This window comes from Talpa europaea, assembly GCF_964194135.1.
Source record: "Talpa europaea genome assembly, chromosome: 11".
Taxonomy (NCBI): domain Eukaryota; kingdom Metazoa; phylum Chordata; class Mammalia; order Eulipotyphla; family Talpidae; genus Talpa; species Talpa europaea.
Window position 1 is genome coordinate 447,611 of NC_140078.1, and position 20,890 is coordinate 468,500.

General features: G+C 72.2%; 2 protein-coding genes across 3 annotated transcripts in view; one reads left to right on the forward strand and one right to left on the reverse strand.

Annotated features, from left to right (window-relative positions):
- Positions 1–875: 875 nt before the first annotated feature.
- RPS21 (ribosomal protein S21) lies at positions 876–1,737 on the reverse strand (the record flags this gene model as incomplete). 2 transcript variants are annotated; one of them, XM_084247115.1, is made up of 5 exons in its annotated part: positions 1,650–1,737; positions 1,400–1,460; positions 1,151–1,286; positions 1,016–1,071; positions 876–935 (listed from the first exon to the last, which is right to left on the reverse strand). In XM_084247115.1, exons 2-5 carry the CDS (start codon positions 1,447–1,449, stop codon positions 926–928), a joined length of 252 nt encoding a protein of 83 aa, XP_084103241.1. In that variant the 5' UTR covers positions 1,450–1,460; positions 1,650–1,737. The 2 variants fall into 2 exon arrangements, with proteins under 2 accessions (XP_084103241.1, XP_084103242.1); XM_084247116.1 differs by lacking the exon at positions 876–935 and having other exon boundaries at positions 1,012–1,071.
- Positions 1,738–13,253: 11,516 nt separating this feature from the next.
- LAMA5 (laminin subunit alpha 5) overlaps positions 13,254–20,890 on the forward strand; it is a gene marked incomplete at its 5' end in the record, with an annotated part of 35,263 nt that continues 27,626 nt past the window's right edge. Inside the window, 2 exons of the mRNA XM_084247117.1 lie at positions 13,254–13,520; positions 16,525–16,677. Of these exons, the coding sequence (XP_084103243.1) occupies positions 13,254–13,520; positions 16,525–16,677 (420 nt within the window). The remainder of the gene's footprint in view (positions 13,521–16,524; positions 16,678–20,890) is intronic.

A 20,890-nucleotide genomic window follows, 5' to 3' on the forward strand; every position in this document is an offset into this window, starting at 1 on the left:
GGCTGGCCCGGCACCCTGCGCCCCCAGTGGCCCGCACACACAGGTCTTGGCCAAGCGTGTCCGCAGGCCTGCCCGTGTGGATCCCATGCCCAGGGCTCCAGCCTGCCAACCATCAGCGTCACTGGACAGAGAACCTGGACTTGTTTTCATGGATCGTGACCTCTGAAGGGACCACGCTGCACCCCTGCTGCGGTGACCAGAGACCCAGGGCAAGGCCCTGCATGCCAACCACGTGGGTGGTGCTTCAGCAGAGGCTGCTGCTACCCACCAGGGCGCCTGACCACCAGCACCCCGGCCCGAGCCCCCAGGGGTGCAGGCCCTGCTGCTCACTCTGCCCATTATCACGGAGCCCATCCTCTCCCACGTGGTCCCTCTAACCCAGCACAGGGACAGGATGGATGCTGTCCCTGCTTGCAGCAGGGTGTTCTGGTTTACAGCTTAGCCCAAGGACAAGGTGCCCCCTGGGAGCTCACCTGCTTTAGAGCTGATAGATGTGCTAATTTAAGTTTATTTATGTAGGAAGGTTTTGTTATTTGCCAAACTGGGGCTACCTTTTTGGTTTGAAGCCCCTCCCCCATCTCCTCTGTAGGCCCTCAAGAGCTACCCTGGGGGGTCACCACTGAAGCCAAATTTCAACCCACCCTTCCTACTCCAGCACAACCCAGACCCTGAGGTGGGGCTGCCCCCTCAGCACCTGGCGCCAGGGTGGGGCGTGAGCTGTGCCACAGTCTGTTCCAAACGGTGTTACTGTATTTGTGCTTGAAAGTAAAACTTGGGTTTTGCAAGTTCGTAGGTTGTGTCTTTGCAGCTGACCCCCCCACACACACACACACACACACACACGTGTGCCCCAACCCTGCAGACCAGGCGCCGAGGCTCGGACAAGCTTTTTATTGTTTATTTATGACAAACAACCCCTCATCAGTCAAAAGTTCCTGGGAAGAAAAAGAGCCGGGTTAGAGCCTCGTCCACGCGGGAGCGCGCGCCCCTCCGCGCCCGCCCGCCGCCCCCTTACTTGGACACGATGCCGTCCCCCTTGGCCAGCCGGAGAATGGAGTCGTCGGACTCGCCCTGGAGAAGCGCGTGGCGGTCAGGCCGGGGTCCCCTCGGGCGCCCGCGCCCCCGCCCCGCGAGCCGGACGGGCACTCACCATGCGGCGGATGGCCCCGCAGATGGCGTAGGTCTTGAACTGGCCGTTGAACCTGCCCGTCACCTTGTCCACCTCGGCCACGTTCATCTGGATGGACGCGTGGTCCTTGGCGCCGATAATGCGGTTGCTGGCGGAGCTGCGGGGGCGCGCGGTGAGCGGGGCGGGGGGGCCGGGGCGCGGGGCGGGGGGGGCGCGGGGGCGGGGGGCGCGGGGGGCGCGGGGGCCGGGGCCGGGGGCGCGGGCGCTCACCATTTCCGCGGCACGTAGAGGTCCACGAACTCGCCGGCGTCGTTCTGCATGGTGAGGGCGTCTGCGGAGCCCCGCGCGCGTGAGGCCCCGCCGCCGCCGGCCCGCCGCCCGCCGCCCCCCGCCCGCCCGCGCCGGCCCGCCGCCCGCCGCCCCCCGCCCGCCCGCGCCGGCCCGCCGCCCGGCCCGCGCCGCCCGCCCCCCGCCCCCCGCCCCCCGCCCCCCGCCCGCCCGCGCCGGCCCGCGCCGCCACCTGGTGCCTCCTCGTCGAGCGCGAGCGCAGAGAGGAAGCGCGGAGCGCCGGGGCCGCGGTGTGGGCGCGCGGGGCGGGGTCCGGGCGAGCGCTTCCGGGTCGCGGCGCCTGCGCGCCCCGCCCGGGCGTGACGCGCTTCCGCCCCGCGCCGGCCCCGCCCCCGCGCCGGCCCCGCCTCTCCGTCGGGCGGGGGCGGGGGCGGGGCGGGGCGCGTCTGTCCGGCCCGGCCCGGCCGGCCGTGCGCGCGCTGCCCCGAGGGGGGCCCGAGCCGCGGCCCCCGGGACCGAGGGCGTCAGCGACGGCCGCCCCGCGCCGCAGCCGGCGCTTCCCGGGCGGCCCCCGCGGTGCCGCAGCCCGGGACGCCGCGCGTGGGGCGGTCGGGACGTGCCCGCGGCCGGGGACGGGGGTCCCCGGCGCGTCCCCGCGAGTCGCCCGCCCGACCCCCCGCCCCGGCCCCCGCGCGGGGCCTCGCCCGAAGGGAGCCGCGCCGCCCCGAGCCGCTGCCCCCGCGCCTTGGGGGCCGAGGACCCCGACGCCCGCGGGGGGGCCGGGGCGGGCGGGCGGACCGGGCTCTGAGGAAGCCGGACGGGCCGGGGTGGGCGGGCCCGCGGCCGGCCGCGCGTGGGGGGTGCGCAGCCCCTCGCCCTCGGGGACCTGCGGCCTCCCCGGCGCCGCCTCGGTCCCGGTTCCCTGCAGCGCGCCAGGGAGAGCAGGAGGGGGGGGGGGCTCCCCTGTTCGGGCGCCAGCGCCCCCCCTCGAGCAACCCAGAGTCGGGGACACCCAACCGCCGCGACGTTTCTGGTCAAGACAAAAGCCCATCCCGGGACGCCGGGGCTCGGGGCAGCCGGCGCGGCTCAGCCTCCCGGTGGCGCTGCCGCCCGGACAAGAGCCCGTCGTCGGGGGAAGCCGCGCCGGGCAGCCTGAGGCCAGCGTGGGCGCCCACGGGGGTGCGCGGGTCGCTGAGGGCGCGCTGCGCCTCCCCGCGCGGACCCGCCGGGAGCCCATTCAGACGCCGGGACGCGGCCCTGCGAGCGGGCATGAAACAGCCCTCTGGGAGGCGCGTGAGGGAGTCACGCTTTGACGATGACAGAGCCTGCGCCGGCTCTGGGGGCCGAACAGCCGGAGTGCAACAGGGGGGTCCCCAGGAAAGGGGGAGGTTCCCTGCCCCACCCAAGGGAGGGCGGAGCTGAGCAGGGAGAGGAGAAGCTGCAGAAGAGACTGAGGAAGGAGCAGGATGGAGCCAGGAGACCTGGAGGAGGCGCGTGGAGCCTAGAGACACGTGAAGAAACTGCGCTTGTCTTTTGGTCGTGGACGGGGTGACACAGATGTGGGTGAGACCCGTGGGGGAGGTGACCATGGCAGCTTTTATCTGGATGTTGATTTTGCTCTTTTCCTTCCGGGCTTGTCCGGTTATTTGTGACCCTTTTCTGTGGGTCCCCACTGGAAGATGCTTTAGACTTGTGGCAGGCTTTGGGGCCTTGCTCTGGGCCGATCCCATATGGATGGACTTTTACCCACAAGGGGACGGGTCACTTTGGGTGCTTCACTTAGAAACTAGACTCTTTGCCTTACCTGTGTTGTTTCCTAGTTTTATTAAAGTTCCTTCCCATTAAAGTCTCCTATGTTGTGTGTTGACGCGGCGGATGGCAGAGCCCATGTGGAATAGGCAGGTTTGCGGGGCTTGGGCTGTCCTATAACAAGAGCACCTTGGGAGTCAGGCGACAGGGGGACAGGCCCCAACCCGCAGCTCCACTGCAGGGCCCCGAGCCCCGCGGCAAGTGCGGCGTGTGGGCCCAGGGCAGGCCGGCCAGCCGCGCGGGGAGGGGCCGCTTTCTTGCCACAGGACAAGCAGCCGCAGCAGACCCTCGCTGGCCCTTACCCCAGAGCTAACTCAGAATGGGCCGCGGACCCAGGGGAGCCCTAAACCTGACAACCCGGAGAAAACGCAGGGCTCACGCTGAGGTCGCCAGGCTCAGCCGTGATTCCCTGATACGAGGCCAAGGCCCCAGCGGCGGAGTGAAGCTCACGAGGGCCATGAACCGAGTGCGGAGGACCCTGCAGAGGCAGCCTGAAGCAGCCACCCTGTGGCTCGGCGGCCCCTCCCCAGGCCCGGCCGGCCCGGCCAGCCTTGAGGCCTGGTGTCCCGCTGGGGACCGTCCCTACACCCGCCAGCCAGGCCTGTCCTGAAGACGCCCCCAGGGAGCTGGCCACAGGCCATGCATCAGGCCCAGGAAGGTGGACGCCCCAATTCCACTCTCGAGGGCCCCAAGACTGGGCAGCAGCAGGGTTAGGGTTAGAGTTCAGATTTTTTTTTAGTTTTATTTTTGCGTAGAGCTGGGGTGCAGGCCAGAGGAGCAGGAGTGCGCGGGCTCCTCAGAGACAGAGTGGGGAGCAGAGCAGGCGGACCCACTGAGACACACGGCTGGGGGAGCGGCGGGGAGACGGGAGAGGTGGCTCCGCGTGAGATTCTCCCTGGCCCGCCGGGATCAAACCCGCGCTGCGGAGGCTGCGGACAGCTCCACGGCACTGCGCTCAACCCGCTGCGCCCCGGGGAGGCCCCGAATGGTATCTTTTCTATGTGTATTTTACCACAATAAAAATAGTTTCAAGGGCTTCAGGACGCACATGCCCGCCTTAGGGTGGGGCGCGGGGAGCCCTGGGACCCCACCCTGGCCGGGTGGAATCAGCTCCTCTTTCAGAACCGCCGCTGCTTCCCCGCGGGCCACCTGCACTTTTCCCAGCGACCCCGGGGGGGCGGCCAAGAGCTGGGCCTGGCGCTGCAGGGGAGGGCCCGCTGGCCCGCAGGCTCCCTGGACAGCCCGCCTGTCCCTTCTTGCTGAGCTTCCTGGGGGGTCTCTAGGTTAGGAAAGCACCAGAGGCCGGGCGGGGAGAGGGAGGGCCGGGAGCAGCCGGCACCCTGCACGTCAGCACTGCGCGGTTTGCAGAGCGCGAGACAGGTGTGGGCCCCTCGGTCCTCACCCCGTCGCCCCCATCGCCACCCCACTCCACGGCACCCTCTCTGCTGTCTCACTGGCCCTGCGCTGGGGGCCCCAGAAGCTCACTGTCCCCCGCCAGGCGCGTGCGGCCCCTGTAGGGCTGCCCGGCCGGTGACTGCACCTGCGAGCGGAGCCCTCCGCGCTCCCGACCGCCCTCAGGCCCGCCTCGCAGCCAGGTGGGCTGAGGCCCCGCACCCTTCCGGGAGAGCCCCTCCCCTCCTGGGGAAGCTGCTTCTGGGCCAGGAGCGGCTCAGGCAGACCCAGTGCGCCGCGGGGCGGGAACCGTGAGGACCAGGATGTCCTTCGGCCCGGCCTGGCGCGGTGAGCCCGCAGCCAGAGCCTCCCCGCGCCTGGCCTCTGCCTCCCCGCGAGAGAGCAGCAGAGCCCTGCCCGGCCCGGCGGTGGAGGCCTCCCCCCCGCCGTGGGGCTCACCTCAGGCCCAGCTGCCGGCCGGGCCCGTCCACCACTCGGCGCGCTGTTTACAGCTTTCATTCGGCTTCATCGGACTTTCTCGTTCCGCGAGAACCCGAGAACCCGCACGCGGCCGGGGCACGAGCCCCAGGTCTGCCCCCTGCCGTCCTCCGTCTGCCCCTTGGCGCGGCCGGCCCCTCCCCACCCGTGTCCAGAGGCCGCGCACGCTTGGGGCCTGGCGGGGCCTGAGCGGGACGAGCGGAGCCTCGAGGGCAGGCACGCCCGGGCGCCCATCTCCTGCCGCCGGGGCCGCAGCGGGCATCAGCCAAGTGACCCGGAGGGAGGAACTTGCGACCTGGCGTGCCGGGCGCCCGGCTGGCTCGTGCCATGGACACAGCGGCCACGTGGGCTGGAGGCCAGGGCGCCGCGGCCGAGCCGGCCGGAGTTCAGGCTCCGAGGAGAAAGCGGGGAGTGCGGCGGGGCCGGCCGCGGAGCGGCCCCGACACCCAGCACGACCTCCGCCCTGGGCGGCCCGGCCCCCGCGAGCCAGTGGGCCCTTGGCCGGCCCCCCCCCACATCCTTGGGAGCAGGAAGCCGAGGCTGGGGGAGTCGCTCCTCAGGTCACCGAGTCAGGAGCTGGGGCCGAGGACCTGGCCTCAGGCTGGGAGTGGCAGGTAAGACGTGGGCCCCCAGGCCCTGGGCCGCTGTGGGGAGGAGAGGGCACCCCCAGCCCCACCCTATACCCAGTTCCCGGGGTGCTCGTGGGGCTCCAGCGGAGCCACGTGCAGGGTAGAGGCTGGAAAGTCCCTTCCTGTCCCTCATTTCCAGTCCCGAAAGGCCCAGGGGTTGGGGGGCTGGGCGGTCAGCGCTGCCACAGGGGGCCCCCCAGGCGAAGGTCTGCTTTGAAAGGTGCCGCCCAGCGGGGGTCCTGGCCTGGGCTTGTCCCGGTCTGCTCTGGGCAACTTCCCACTTGCCCGCCGGGGCCCTGAGGCCCAGCATGTCTGGCCACTCTGAGGAGCAGCCCGAGGGGCGGGGCCGGCCGGGTGCTGCTGTCCCTGCACCAAGCGGTAGGCTGGGGCGCCCTGGGCCCCGGGGTGCCCGACCCAGGGAGTGAGCGCTGGGCCTGGGAGGGAGGGTCTCGGCGGTGGGCCCCCCATGGCGCCCCAGGACCTGGGCCCTGCCAGGAGCGGGGGCTCCCGGGGAGGCTGCAACTGCCTGGTCTCAGCTTCTGGGGGCCTAGCCTTCCTGAGGGGGGTGCGCCACCCACCACCGGGGTCAGCCAGTGAGGGCCTCTCTGAGGAGGGACTGGTCATGGAGTGACCGGCCCTGGTGGCGCCACCCCGCACCGGGTCCCTGGCAGCACAGGTGGGGCAGGGCCAGGCAGGTGGGCTGGTGCCAGGGCTGGGGAATTCCAGGAGCCGGCCGCCCTCTCCCTGCGGCTCCTGCACATTCCTCGCCCTGGGTGGGCAGGCCTGGGGCTCCGTGCTGTCCTGGCAGAGATGCAGCTCTGGGGGGGCCGCCCCCGCCTCCCGGGGGCCCAGATGGCTCTGCCGGCTCCGGCTCCGGGGCCCAGGGGTCTAGCCGAGGTGTCCGGGCTCTGCTGGCCTGGTGGGAAGCGCATGGGCGCCCCAGCCACAGGCCTTCCCAGGTGGGGAGCACCTCGCAGGTGAGGGGGCGGCGCCAGCCCCAGGCTCTAGCAGTGACAGCCCCCCCCAGGGGAGGCACGGCGTGAGGAGCGGCCGCTGAAGGCGGCAGGCCCACGGAGCCGGGGCCTCTGGCGGGGAGGGCGCGGGCAGCGGAGGCGGCTCTGGGCGGGAGAGGCCCCCCGGGCAGGGGCTGTTTACATTCCCGCAGGAAGTTTCCCCAGAGGAGCCACAGATCACACGTTTCCTAGATGTCGAAACTGGAGGCAAACAGGCCTGGAGCCGCGTCCACCCACCACCCGCCTCCCCTGGGGCTCTGGGGTCCGGCTGGAGCCTCCTCCCGCTCCCGCCCGCCCGCTCAGCCCGCCCGCCGGCGCCGCATGGGGCCCCAGGGCCAGCCCGAGCCCAGGGCTCTTCATGAAATCGGGGTGACAGTAGATGGCGGGGGCGGCGGGCTACTCGCCTTGGAAGCACTGGTGACCCCAAGGGAAGCCCCACCTATGGGCCCTCCAAGGCACCGCCTGCGGCCTGGACGCACAGGGGCCAGGCGGGACGGCGGGAGGCCATGACTCAGCCTGGCGGATGGCCCCCTGGGGCGCATCCTGGGTTCCTGGCCCTAAACACCAGCCCACGCCTCTGGGGCGAGCGGCGGGCACGTGTCTGGGCCACGTGGCCCCGCCCGCCCCGCCCGGTGCTGGTGCCACCTCACCCCAGGGCAGCGCCCACCGTCCTCTGGGCTTGGCTGCGGCGCCGGCCGAGGAGACCAGGCCATCTGCAGGGCAGCTGGGACACAGTGGCCGCTAGGAGGGCCTCGGGCAGCAGGAGGGGCCCCCAGTCTGGGTTCCAAGCCTTCGCCCCACTGAGCTTCGTCCACCTGGGGCCTCCAGGACAGTGGGAAGGCCGAGGGGGCACTGGGCCCAGCACCTGCTCGGCACAAGGCTTGGCACAGGAAAGTCAAACAGAGCAGAACAGGGGCCTCCCCGGGGGCCTCAGGGTCGACCCTCAGGCTGTCACCGCAGCAGCCTGAGCCCATCCCCGGCCAGGGAGTGACCCGCAGGGCGCGGCAGGCCTCTCCTGACTCCCCGCTGCTCCCTCAGCAGTGGATTCCAGTAGATCCTCCTGTTCTGCTCCCCGCTCTGTCTCTGGGGAGTCCTCTCACCACCACCCCCGCACTTCTGGCCTGCACCCCAGTTCTTGTATGCATAAATAAATAAAACAAATCTTTTTTTTTTTTTTTTGGTGGACCCTCGCCGGCGGCCGGGGATTGAACCAGCGCTGCAGAGGCTGCGGGCAGCCTCACAGCCCAGCGCTCCACCGCTGCGCCCCCGGGGAGACCCAAAATAAATCTTTTTTTAAAGAAGGGTAGAAGGGCCTCCCTGGTGGCGCAAGGGGTTAAGCACCGCACTGTGAAGCTGTCCGCAGCCTCTGCAGCACGAGCTGCCCACACGGCGCAGCAGACCCCTCCCGTCTCCCCGCTGCTCCCCCCAGCAGTGGATTCTAGTGGATCTGCCTGTTCTGCTCCCCGCTCTGTCTCTGGTGGATCCTCTCACTCCCCACACCTCTGGCCCGTACCCCAGCTCTTGTGTGCATCAATAAATACATCTTTTAAAAATAAGCAAATAAAAATAAAAAATAAAAGTGGGCAGAATAAGTAAAACCAGGACAGTGTTGTTAAGTGGGTGGAGGACGGCGGGGTCTGGAGGGCCACAGGGGCTGGTGCGGGGGGGGCGGAGAGAAGGGGGGGTGCTGGCGTGGCGGGGGTCCCGGAGCAGGCGTGGCTCCTGCAAGGGCCTGGGTGTTGCTGGGCACTTAGTGCTCAGTGAGGAGGCCAGGGAGGGGCACGCAGGGCCCGGAGGCTGGGCCTTGGGGTCTGGAGGCTTGGGGAGGCTTGAGCTTTGGGGGAGAGCCTGGGGGCCCAGCAGATGCCACAGACACCGGCCTTGGAAGAGCGGCCTGAGGGGTCAGGCAGGCGGACAGGACAGGCCCAGGGCGGTCCCGCCAGCTCCTCCAGTGCCAAGGTCCCTGCCAGGCTGCCCCTTCACCTGGCCAGAGGCCACAACCCTGCCGCTGCCCCCTCAGGATCTTGGCTGCCCCAGCTTGGGGGCGCTCTGGGGGCTGCCCTGGGGCTGAGCCTGGCTGGTCTGGGGCCGTGGAGGGGGAGAGGAGAGAAGGCCGGGGAGGGAGCAGCGTGGTTGGAAACCCGGCAAGGGGAAGGCAGAGGGAAGCGAAGAGGTCAGGGCCGTGGTGGGGAGGGTCCCGGCCACCCCACAGGAGTGGGGGCAGAGTGCCCGGGCCTGGCCAGGCCAGTGCAGCCTGGAGGGAAGGGCCGAGGCCAGGCCTAGTGGGCGGGGAGGGTGGGGACCTGGGGCACCAGGGGGTGAGCTGCCCAGCCCAGCAGGGGCCCACCTCTGCCCGCTGTGACCCCCCCACAGGGCCCTGACCAGATGTCCCCTGGCTGACAAGGGGTCTGGCTAGCCTGGCTTTAAGGGGTGTGTGCCCAGGGGCTGGGGTCTTGGGAGTGCTGGAAGCTCGGGAAGCTGAGGACTCGCCCAGGGCACCCTCCCAGGCCCTACCCTCGGGGATCAGATTCCTCCAGACTGGGCTGCGGGCCTCCAGGCCATATAAGGATGGGTGTGGGCACCTTCTGAGCCTCCCTCCCCCTGCCCCATGGGAGCCAGAGCTTGGCCAGGCCCCCTAGGACAGAGGGGGGACGGGCTGCTGGCCCAGGCCTCTGTGGAAAGGGAGGAGGGGGCAGGCCAGGCCCCCGGGGCTGGGACTAGGGTCCCTTGAGTCACCTGCCCTGCCTCTGTGCTGGGGACCCCTGCCCCGCGCCCCCAGGCTGCCCAGCCTGGAGTGTGGAGGACAGGCGAGGGTGGGGGGCACTCGGGCCAAAGGTCAGCAAGGCTGGGAAATGATCTGCAGAAATGGCCGGTGTGGACGCTGCCCCCAGGCCGGCCAGGTGTCTCCTTCTGGGGTCACCCAATGTGCTCCCCGCAGGTCTGGGACCAGGAGACCGAATCCCTCCGTCTCACACCCCAGCAGGAGCTGGGGGCCCCGCACACCCTTTCCAGGCGGGAGACAGTTGAGGGTCCCACCCTGAGGGCTCGGGCTCCTCTCGCTGAGCCCAGGGCAGCCTTCTCCCTCGGGCGGGTGCCGGGGCCGGCGGGGCCTCTGAAAGGCTGGGTCTGGGCCAGGCCTGGCGAGGACCAGTCACTGGTCCCTCCTGCCGGCCACTCCCCCCCAAGGAGCCACTTCCCCGGGGTCCCCTCCTCCCCGCCCCCATCCCCAGCAGGGGCCGCTTCTTCCTGCACCCCCACAGGGGCTGCTTCTCAGGGGATCCCCTCTCTGCAGGGCTGGGCATCTGGGCACGGGACGAGGGATGCTGCTTGGACGCCGAGGCTTTCTCTATGTGCTCGACGCCCGTGCCCTGCGCCAGGCTGGGCCAGGGTGGGCCGCAGAGGCCTTCCCTCCGCCGCGGGGCCCGAGCGCCTGGTGCTGAGGCCTGGGAGTGAAGGCACCGGGGCCCCTCGAAGGCGGGAGCCTGCTGGGAGATAACGTGGCCAGATGCCCGCTGGGCCCAGACTTGGAGGGCACCCACCTGACCCGCTGAGTGGTGGGCTCAAGGGGGCCTGGCATCAGCAGCCGCCTTGGTGGCCGGGTGGCCGGGAGGGCAGTGACAGGAGGCCCCAGGGGCGCCCCGGCCAGTGGCTGTCCCGCCGGCCTGCCCCAGCCCGCCAGGAGAAGGGCCGGCCCCTTCCAGCTCAGGTGGGCGTCAGGAGTCTGGAGGCCCCAGGGGGGTCGGCGGGGCAGCAGGTCCTCCTGCCCTCGAGGGTGGAGGTGCCGAGGCCGTGGAAGGGGCATCCCAGGGGGACCCGGATGCTGGGCTGCTGCCCAGGCTCCCTGCACCAGCATGTGGCCCACGGAGAGCCCTGAGCCCCGTGTTCCGAGCCGCGGGTTTGCGGGGCTGTTACGGGGCTGTTACAGGGCTGGGCCTGCCTGTCCAGGAGCAGCTGAGAAGTGAGCTGAGAGGGGGCCCTTTGTGGGGGGAGTCCTGGACTTGGGGCTACCCAGCCTCCTCGCCTGACACCCACACATGGTGTCCCTCCCACCCACGCAGGCTGCGGGGGGCCGGGCTGTGTGGGTGTGGGGGGCTGGGCTTGGGGTCGGGCCACAGCAGGCAGGTGCCCCTGCAGCTCCCAAGTCAGAAGCTGCAGGTGGGGGTCGTTGGCCAGGCAGCTCTTGGGCCCAAACCCGCAGTCCCTGATCTGGGTCTAGCAGACCAGGGTCGCCCTGGAACCCCAAGCCCGGAGGCCGGGAGCCCAGGACTGCTGGGGCCACTGCTGGCCGCAAAGGCACCTCTCCCTCCGCGGCCGGGTCACCTCCACCCTCCTCAGGCCAAGCCACCTGGCCCATGGGCCAGCCCAGCAGGGAAGGGGTTCTCCTGCCGGGGTGGGGCGCTGCTCTGCACCTCCTGCCAGAGCTCGGTCCTGGTCCCCATTCCCTGTCCCCCGTGAGCCCCAGCAGCCCTCCCCCAGCTGCCACTCTGGACTTAGCTGGGGCCCGGGGGCTCTGCCCAGCTGAGGCCCACAGAGCGCAGGCGTGCCCGCCTCCTCCCAAGGCCTGGCTGCGCCGGCCTGCTGGTGCCCAGGGCCCCTGCCCTGGGTGGCGCGAGGGTCTCGGCAGCTGCCTGGTCAGGCACGGTGGGGAGCGGGGCTACCGGAGGCCCCGCACAGCCAGCTGTGGGCCGGCCGTGAGGACGCTGACGGTGACGTGGCCTGAGTGTAGGGGGTGGGCGGCGGCAGCTGCTTCCCAGGGAGGCCCCTGTGACGGGCGCTGAGTCAGGCGCCGCCGGCCTGGCCGGCTGGTCCCCACAGCTGTCGGCTACCGGGCCCGGCTGGGACCCTGGGGCGCTGCTGTGTGGGGCAGGTCCCAGGTGAGGGGGCTGTCCGAGGGCAGGTGCGCCTGGCCAAGGCCTGGGAACCTGCTGGCCCTCAGGAAACCTGTCTGGCCCCCTGTGACCCTGGGGCTGGCAAGGAGGGTCCCGAGTCTGGGGTCCTCCAACAGGGCACCAGAGATGGCAGGGCACAGGCAGGGCGCAGGGTGGGCACCTCACTAGGCCACTTTCCACCCTCTCCGCCCTCCTGCCCAGGCTACCGGTTGCCGGGCAGCTGGCTGGGGAAGCCTGGCTAACCCGCTGGCTCAGCGCATTCTTGGGCAGCTCGGCTCACTCGCGGCTCACTCGCTCACTCCTGAGTGGCTCCCCTCACGCTGCCCGCTGATCCCCCCTGAAGATGGGGAGCACCCTGGGGGTCCCCAGCCCTCAGCACTTAGGTCCCCCCCAGACAAGGGGGCTCAGGGGCCAGAGGCCATTGCTGTGATGTGCCTGATGGGGGGGCTGCTGCCCCACTTTCTGTTTGTCCCCTAAGCCGGCAGGTGGACACCCCACCTCGGGCTAAGGGCATCTTCGCTGCCTCCCTGTGTGCAGCGCCACAGAAGCAATGAGGAGGGGAGGGAGAGTGGAGAGGAGGCCGGTTGCCCCACCGCCTGCTTCCCCGCGAGGGGGGGAGAGGGAGAGAGCGAGAACAGGGGGCGCAGGCCCGGGACTCTGCATGGAGGGGGTGATGTGGGAGGGAGGGAGCTGGGAGCGGCTGCCCCCCCACTCCCTGCCCCGGGGCTGTCCAGGGGTCCGGCTGGCAGAGGTGGGGCTCCGAGACTGGGGGAGACCTCGGCCCTCTGGCTTCCCTTGAGCCGGGGGCGGGGGCGGGACGCGGCTGCGGCCACCCAAATGCAGAACAGCTGGGACCAGCCCGCCGGCCTCGGCTCGGCCTCGAGGGCCATTTCCCCATCACGGCGCGCCCAGCGCAGGGAGGGAGTCAGAGGAAGCCGCAGTGCGGGAAACGCAGGCACCCCAGGAATGAGGCAGGCCCCGACGGGCCGGCGCGGGCAGGTGCCACCAGCTCCCTGGAAGCCGCCCTGGCCCTGCCCCCCCGCCCCCCGCCCCCCCACGTCCCTGCTTTGAAACAGTGTGAGGCAAACCCGGGCAGGCAGGAGCCCAGCCGGTCGGGCCTGTCTGGTTGCCCTGGGGGGGAACCTGGGGTTCCACTGGGGTCTCCCTGTCCCTCTGCAGGGGGATTCCCGCGCCGGCGAGGGGCCGCGGGAGGGAGGGGCCGGCACCGGCCGGGGTGGGGCGGGGGGTGGTGGGGCGCCCGTTCTCTGGGGTCACCCCTCGAGCCCCGCGAGGGGAGGTGGTCCCCAGGTCGCAGCGCGGGTTGGGGGGTGGGCCGGGCCGCGGCTGGGGGAACGGGGCGGGAGCGGCGCCGCCGGCCCGGGACGAGCGCGGGGCGCGGGGTGCCCCGGGGCCCGCAGGTGTCCCTCCCGGAGCCCGCGGCGGGGCCCGAAGGGTTAAGGGCGCCCCGCCCCCGCCCGCCCGCCCGCCGCTCCCGCCTCCTGGGGCGCGGGGCGCGGGCCCGGGCGGCGGGGCGGGGCCTGGCTCCGCGGGCGGAGCGCCCGGCGCCCAGTGTCCCGGCTCCCGCCGCGGCGTCCGGGCCGGCGAGATGGCGCGGGCGCGGGCGCGGGCCTGCGCGGGGGGCGCGCGGCTGCTGCTGGCCGGGCTGGCGCTGCTGGGCGCGGCGCGGGCGGCGGGCGGCGGCCGGAGCCTGCACCCGCCCTACTTCAACCTGGCGGAGGGCGCGCGCGTCCGCGCCTCGGCCACCTGCGGCGAGGAGGCCCCGGCGCGCGGCCCCCCGCGCCCCACCGAGGACCTGTACTGCAAGCTGGTGGGCGGGCCCGCGGCCGGCGGCGACCCCAACCAGACCATCCAGGTGCGCGGGCAGGTGCGCGGGCGGCTCGGCCCGGGCCGCGGCCGGGGGGGGGGGGCTGGGGGGGCGCGGCCCGGCCCGGCCCGGCCCGAACCGGCCCGGCCCTGGCGGCCCCGGCCCCGCCGGCCGCGCCGCCTCCGGGACGGGCTGGAACCTGCCGGCGGCGGCCGGGCCGGGCCGGGCCGGGCCGCCCCGGGGCTCGCAGCGGCCGCGAGGCTGGAGGCTCCCCCCGGGTCTGGGCGCGGGGCCCCCCGGGGAAGTCCGCGCGGGGACCCCGCCGGCGCCGGCGGGCCGGGCGGGCCGGGGCGGCGGCTCCGCGAGCTCCGGACTCGGCTTCGGTCCCGCGAGCGCCCGCGGCAGCCCCGGGGCGGTGCGAGGCCGCTGTAACCTGAGCTGCGCCTCCGGGGACTCGCCGGCACCTTCCTGGGGGAGGCGGGGGGAGGGGCGGGTGGCCGGGCCGCTGGCGGGGGAGGGGCCGCGGCCGGGGGCCTGGACTCCCCGCTGCACCCCGCTCCCGCCGGGCTGCCCCCTCCGCTGGGGGACCGGCCCAGGAAGGTGCCCGCACCTGCCCAAGCCCGGCAGCCAGAGCACCCCGCAAGTGTTTGGGGGCCCTGGTAGATTCTGGAGGAGCAGCTTGGGGGTTCTCCGGAGCCGTCCCGGAGCACCTGGAGGAGGCCCCACCTCCCTGCCGCACTGCTCAGCCGGCCCCACCCGGGCGCAGAGGGGCGCAGAGGGGCGCAGAGGGGCACCCCGAGCCCCGCCCTCCTCACGGCCCACCTCTTGGCCTGGCCCCTGGGGAGCTGCGGCCAGTTCCGCCCCCCCCAGAGCCTGAAGGCGGCCCCTGGGAGCCCGTGGCCTGGGGTGCGCGCCCCTCTTCTGCCGCCCCTTGGCTGGGCTGAGCCCCAGCCCCGGCCTGTGAGTGGGCACGTGCGGGCCTGCCCTCCTGAGGGGAGCGTGGACGCACAGCGACCTCCGGCCAGCGCAGCCCGTGGCCTTGCCCCCGAGGCAGCGGCCCTGAGTGAGGCCCAGCCGCCCGCCGGGGTCGCTCAAGAGCAGAAGTGGGTACACTCAGCCGCTAGCACCCCACTTCTGAGGCCGTGGGCAGCAGAGAGACCGGCTGGCCAGCCGACACAGCAGAACAGCGCATGGCTCGTGGGGTCCCTGCACCCGTGGCGCTGGCATAGGAGCTGCGGGGGGGGAGGTGGGCCCCAACGTCTCTGTCGCAAGAGCCCAGTGCCCACATGGGGGGGCATGAGACGCGGGCACAAGGGCGAGGGGGGACAGGAGCCAGCCCATCCCGTCCACTGGGCAACACAGGAGGAATTCCGGGCTGGCGGGCTGCAGGGGAAGTGGGGGGCTCAGCTGCCACCCGTGACTCATGGGAGGGAAGTGCTCATCATGCCCCCACCCCCCTCTGCCGTGGCCCCCAGGCAGCCTTGGCGCCTGCTCCCCCAGCCCATCCCCGTGAGCCAGAGAGGACAGAGGCATGGGGGGGGACACCCTCTGCCCGGGGGCTCCTCTGTGTTGCCTCTCCCTGAGTTGGGGGGACCTGAGCAGAGGCTTCCCTGGGCCCCATGGACCAGCCCTGTGCTGCGCGGTCCTGGGAGGGGCCTGACCACAGCGGCCTCTCTGGAGGGCCCACCGGCACCTGGCCCCCGGGCCTGACAGCGCTCCCCGCCCGCGTGCACCTTGGTGCTCGGGACCCTCGGGGCGCCTGCAGGTTGGGGGAGCCCCCGCTTCATTTGAGATCGCCCCTGAGCTGGGCGGTACCGCCTGACAGGTCACTTGTCTGGGTGGCTCTTGCTCCAACCCCCCGCATGGCTGCCCCGGACGCGGTCAGACAGGTAGGGCCCTCCATGCGGCTCTGGCCCCTGGAGGCCGCCTGGAGAATCACCAGTGGCCAGACAAGACAGCTCAGGTCTCCCGGGACCCACACGGGGCCAGCTCTGCCTCGGGCCAGCCCTCGGGGCCTGCTGGGGAGGGGACACCACCCGAGAGTGAGGGCAGGTCAGCTCAGCTCGGCCTCTGGCCCTTCCCTCCAGCACACGAGGAAGGTGAGGTGGCCAGGTGGGGGGCAGGGGCTCCCTCACACTCCCACCTCGGGGCAGGGCGGGGCGGGGCCAACTTTCCCAGACGGCCTCTCCAGGACCCCAGGGGCCTCTCCAGGACCCCAGGGTGCCTCTGTGGGCCGCAGCCTCGCCTTCTCGGGGTGGGAAAGGGTGCGCTGCTCGGCCAGGCCCGGCTCTGCTCCCCCCACCCCAGGCTGCCAGCACCTGCTCCTCCCCCGCGGGGCAGCCAGCCATGCCTCTGTCCCCCAAGGGGCCGGCCCCAGGCAGGTGGCTGGACCAGGGCAGAGGCAGCTGCCCTGTCCCACATGAGACCCGCTAATCCCGCTCGGCCCAGGCAGGTGCCCGTGTCCCTGCTCCTAGCGTGGGGACGCTGAGGCGGCCTGAGGCTCAGCAGCCGCCGTGACTTGGCCTGATCCCAGGGCTCGGGAGCGGCAGAGCCGGGAGGCCTGGACCTCACCTGCCAGCGCCCCCGGCCTCCACTCCGGGCTGGTCCTGGGCCTGAGTCTGCCTCTGGAGCCTCTAACTTGTGACAGCCTGGGGGGCGGGGGCCGGCTGTCCTGGTCCCCTCTGGCTGAGCCCCCCAGCCCTCCCAAAGCCCCCCACTTGCCATCCACGGGCCCCTTGTCCCCTGAGCCCGGCCACGTGAGCCCAGCTGCCTTCCCCTTGGCTCCTGTCGCCTTTGCACAGGCGGCCTCTGCCTGCACGCCCTTGCCGGGCAGGCCCCGGGCGCCCCCTCCTCAGAGCGCCCTCCCGATCGCTCCCCCAGGAGCTTCCGCTTCCTCCACCGCTGGGGCCACGGCCGAGCGGGGACTGCATTGGGGCGCACTCCGTGTCTGTTGAGAGGACGGGGCGCATGAGTCTGCGGGTGGAGCGGGAGGGGGGCCGCGGGGGCCTTGGGACCCGGCCGTGGCGTGGCACTGACCGCCCCTCCCCCACAGGGCCAGTACTGCGACATCTGCACGGCCTCGAGTGGCACCCGGGCCCACCCGGTGAGCAATGCGGTGGACGGCACGGAGCGCTGGTGGCAGAGCCCCCCGCTGTCCCGCGGCCTGGAGTACAATGAGGTCAACGTCACCCTGGACCTGGGCCAGGTACGTCCCCGCGTGCCCCGTCCGGCTCTGGGTCCTGGGCTGAGGGCGGCTCCAACCAGTTGCAGGCTGGGGGGGGGGGGCACGGGCACGGCAGCTGGGGACCTTCTGCTCCTGGGGGGGGGGGTTGGGGGGTGCTGGGGGGAGTCCTGGTGTTTACCCTGAGAAATTCCTCTGCGGGGGCCTGCGGGAGGGGCCTGGAATGTGGAGGAGGCCTGGCGAGTGGACATTCCTGGGATACCTGTGCTGCGGGCCAGGGCCAGGCTCAGGTGCGCCACCCAGCCCGGCAGGCCTTCCGGGTCAGGGCTGGCCAGGGTGGGCCGTCCTCCTCTAGCCCCTTTCGCTCCCGTGCAAGCCGGTGGCGTTGGCCTTGGCCCTTTGGCCGATGAGGTGGGCCGCGACCCTCCTCCTGGGCCTGGCCTGGGCAGGCAGGGAGCCCAGCAGCAGCCTCGGCCTGTCTGGGAGCCTCCACCCCCGCTCATGGCCCAGGCGCGGGAGAGGTGGGTGGGCATCCCCAGATCCTGGCCCCACGGCGTCCAGGGTCCACCCTCCCGCCCGCCCGGAGACTGCAGGCGGGTCCAGTGGTAGTGGCCAGGGATGTGGAGAGGGCTTGACTCCTGGCTGGGGCTGGAATTTCGAGGGGGCAGTGGATGAGCTGTCAGGGAGAAGCCACCTGAGCGCCCCATCCCCAGCAGCCCTTGGGACCCCGGAGCCCCTCTGTCTGGGGCCAGCATGGTGGCCTTGGGAGGACAGGTGTGGCAGCAGGGCTTCCTCCGAGGCAGCAGTGCCCCGCCCCCACCCCCAGCACCCGCCTGTCAGGCAGGCCTGGTCCGCCTGGGGGAGGGGCGAGGGCCCTAGCCAGCACACAATGGCCTGGTCTCCACGGCAACCTCAGAGGGGCAGCAGAGCGGTGGGCATGCTGCCTGCCCTGTGCCCAGTGGGCACAGGAGGGGCCCGGGGATGCTCCGCCCCCCGAGCTCTGTGGCCCCTGAGCCAGGCTGGACCGGGAGGCAGGCAGCGCGCCTGCTCCATGGCTGTTTCCGGCGGGGCGCTGCCCGTCCGGCTTGTCCGGCCTCAGTTTCCCCAGTTCCAGAATGACTGGGACAGACTGACCCCCCCACCCCCCGCCAGTCACCTCCCTCCCTGCCTTTCCTGTCTCTCTCCCCCACCCTTAGCCACCACCTGCCCATCTACGATGCCCCCCTTCTTGGCCTGCAGATGAACCCACCGAGGCTCCTGGGGAGCGGGGGTGTGCGGAGCCTGCCCGGCAGGGTGTTGGGGCCGGGTGGGGTGGGCAGACACGGGTGGGGGTATTTCTCGAGCTGCTGGACTTTCCCACGTTGGCCCTTCCCGCTAAGCCCCGAGCGAGCGGAGGCGGGCCTGGGGCCTGCTGGCTGGGGTCAGGGATGAACCTGCCAGAGATGCCCGACCAGGCCAAGAGGGGCCTCGCCTGGGTCGGAGGGCAGCTCTGCGGAGGGGAGGTGGACAGACCTGGCCCGGGCGGTGGCCTGGAGGGTCACCTGGGCTGTGTCTGGCCTTTGCTGTGACTCCGGGGCCTGTGCCCACAGGCCCCCCAGGTCTGGTGAGGGAGCAGGCCGAGCCGCGGCCCTGCAGAGCTGCCAGCAGCTCCCTGGAGGGCAGGTGGGTGGGAGTGCCCGGCGGTCAGCACCAAGTCAGCACGGCTCTGGGCCAGCCCTGAGGGGGCTCTCCGCTTTGGGGCTGGACAGTCCCAGCTGGGGCCCGGGCCTTGGGCAGGAAGCAGGAGCGGGCGGCAGGGGCGGGGCCTGGGCACTCCCCGGGCTTTTGTTCTGGGATCTGGGGCGGATGCCCAGGGCTGGGTGGGGGTGCTGGCACGGGAGGCCATCCTGCCCGGGAGCAACTGCCTGTGGGGGTCCTGCACCTTCTCTCTGAGGGGTGCCTCAGGCTGCTGTCTCCCCACCCAGGGCGGGCCACGGGCCCTCGTCTCTTGTCTTGTAGGGGAGGAAGCGCGGGCCCAGCAGCGCGGCCTGGCTGGAGGGCATGGGCGGCCTCGGCTCCGGCCCTGCGTCCACAGGCCCCGCGGCGGGGTTGAACCTCGCCGGGTGCCGGCCGCTGTGGCCCTCCCCAGGGCGGGAAGGCTCCGTGGCTGGTGAGGGCGGGTGCCCCTGGGTCCCTCTGCCCTCACCCCCTGGCCTGGTTGTTAAAGGGGCGCAGCCCGTGTTGCACCCGTCCTGCCCTGTGGCCTTGGGCTGGGCTGGGCGTACCCCCTGTGCCCGGCTGTGAGGGAGGGGCTCTCCCCAGCCACACGCACGCCTGCCTGGCTGGGTGGAGGCGGCACGGGCGGGCCCCTGGGCATCTGGGGCCATCACCCCCCCATAAGGGCGAGGGGCCCGACACAGGGTGTGCACGGTCAGGACCCCACCCAGGCCAGTCCTCGGGCTGGCCTGCTGGCCTCCCTGGCAGCCGCCTGGTCCTGCATGCCCACTGGCCGCTCTCAAGCCGGGCCGGGCACTCGGCCATGTGGCCGGCGCCCCAGGAGGGTCAGCAGTCGTCGGAGGGAAGCAGCAGGAAGTGTGGCAGGGCTGGCCGGCTCTGGTTACGGAGCGAGGGACAGGTGCAGGGGCGGGGCCGGACGTGGCCCTCTTGGGGGCTCTGGGCCGAGGGGGTCCTGGTGGCCCTGCAGCCAGCACACCCTCCCCCGCCAGGCCCCTCTCCCCCAGGATGGGGCCCACGCTCGCAGCGGTGGCTGCCGGACGCCTCCCCTCCGCGCTGGCTCCGCGCAGACACGCCCCACCGCCTCGCACTGGGCCCGGCTGCGGGTTGCCCCCAGATGCTCCTGTTTGCATCTGTTTGTACACAAACCCCCAGCACCGGCCCCCAGCACGCTGCGCACTGGAGACTAAATTGTTTGGGTCTCCGGGTCCCCTGGGGTAAACTCCACTTCCTGTGGCTGACCATCTGGCTGACCTGGCCAGGCGGGGGCCCAGGACGGCCCTTGGGGTAGTCTCTGACTCCCCCACCCAGTGCCACTGCGGGGCTTGGAGCCTCCGGCTAGGGCCCTGCCCCCCTCCCTGCTCTGGCCTCTGCAGTCCCCGCGGGGAGCCCCGGCGAGGCTGTCAGATGACGGTGCTGGGGGGCACGGCGCGGGAGGGCAGGTGGCTTCGGCACTCAGGGCCCGGAGGCCAGCCCAGGAGCTAGGGGCGGGGATCCGGGAGGTCGGGCGCCCCAGTGCCAGCTCCGAGGGGATGGGTCAGGCGCTGGCCTGGAAGCTGGTGCAGGAAGGGCTTCCTGCCTCGGCCCCGGCGGGGACCCGGTCTGTCCTGGGGAACTGGCACCGGGCCTGGCTTCCTGTAGGGCCTGGCTGAGTCACCGACTGCCATGGCAACGCCCCGGAGGTGGGGGCGTCCTGACCCTGGCCCTGCGGTCCAGCCGCAGCCTCCCCTGGGTGACGTGCTGCCAAGTCCAGGTGGCCACCGGCCACTGGCAGCGCCCGGTCCCTCTTTGCCCAGGGCCGGGGGACCCCTGGGGTTCACAGTGCCGTGTTCTCTCTCTGACCCTCCTGTGCCACCCAGACCACAGCCCCGACCCGCCGCCCGCACCTCTGCCCTGGACGATGTGTGTCCCTGCAGGTGGCCACGGCCTGCTCCCCGAGGGTCCTCCCGCCGCCTGGCCCCCGCGAGGGCCGAGGCCACCAGGGGCCGCGCTCACCACCCCCACGCCGTGCCCGGCTGTGGCCCCAGCAGACCCCCGCGGGAGCCCTGGCCCTGCGGGCGGGCGGGGGTGGGGCGCTGCTGTCCTGGAGACGTGCCTACCCCGAAATAGCCAGATTTTTAAAAATAACTCAGGAGGCTTTTGTTTGGCTTTTGCTTTAAAAGACGTTTTTTTCTTCTGCCCGGAGCCGCGCGGCCGCGGGAAAGGTCAGCGGCGTTGGCGCGTCCACTGCTGGCCGGCAGCGCTGTGGCTCCGGAGCCGCCGCCAGACCCGGGGCGCGGGGCAAAGCCAGGCGGGCTGGCCTTTTGGGCAGGCCCGGGCAGGGGCAGGGTCCCCGCCACGTCCTCCGCTCGGTGTCGGTGTCAGTGTCTGTGCTGCCTCCGGGGGGTGCGGGGGGCACAGCTCCCCCTCAGGGAAATGTGGGGGCGGCCCAGAGGGCTGGGCACTGTAACCTCCGGGGCCTTCTATGGGGTCCTGCTGCCCGCCCCTGGAGCAGACCCCCCAGCAGTTCAGTCCTGTCTCCCGT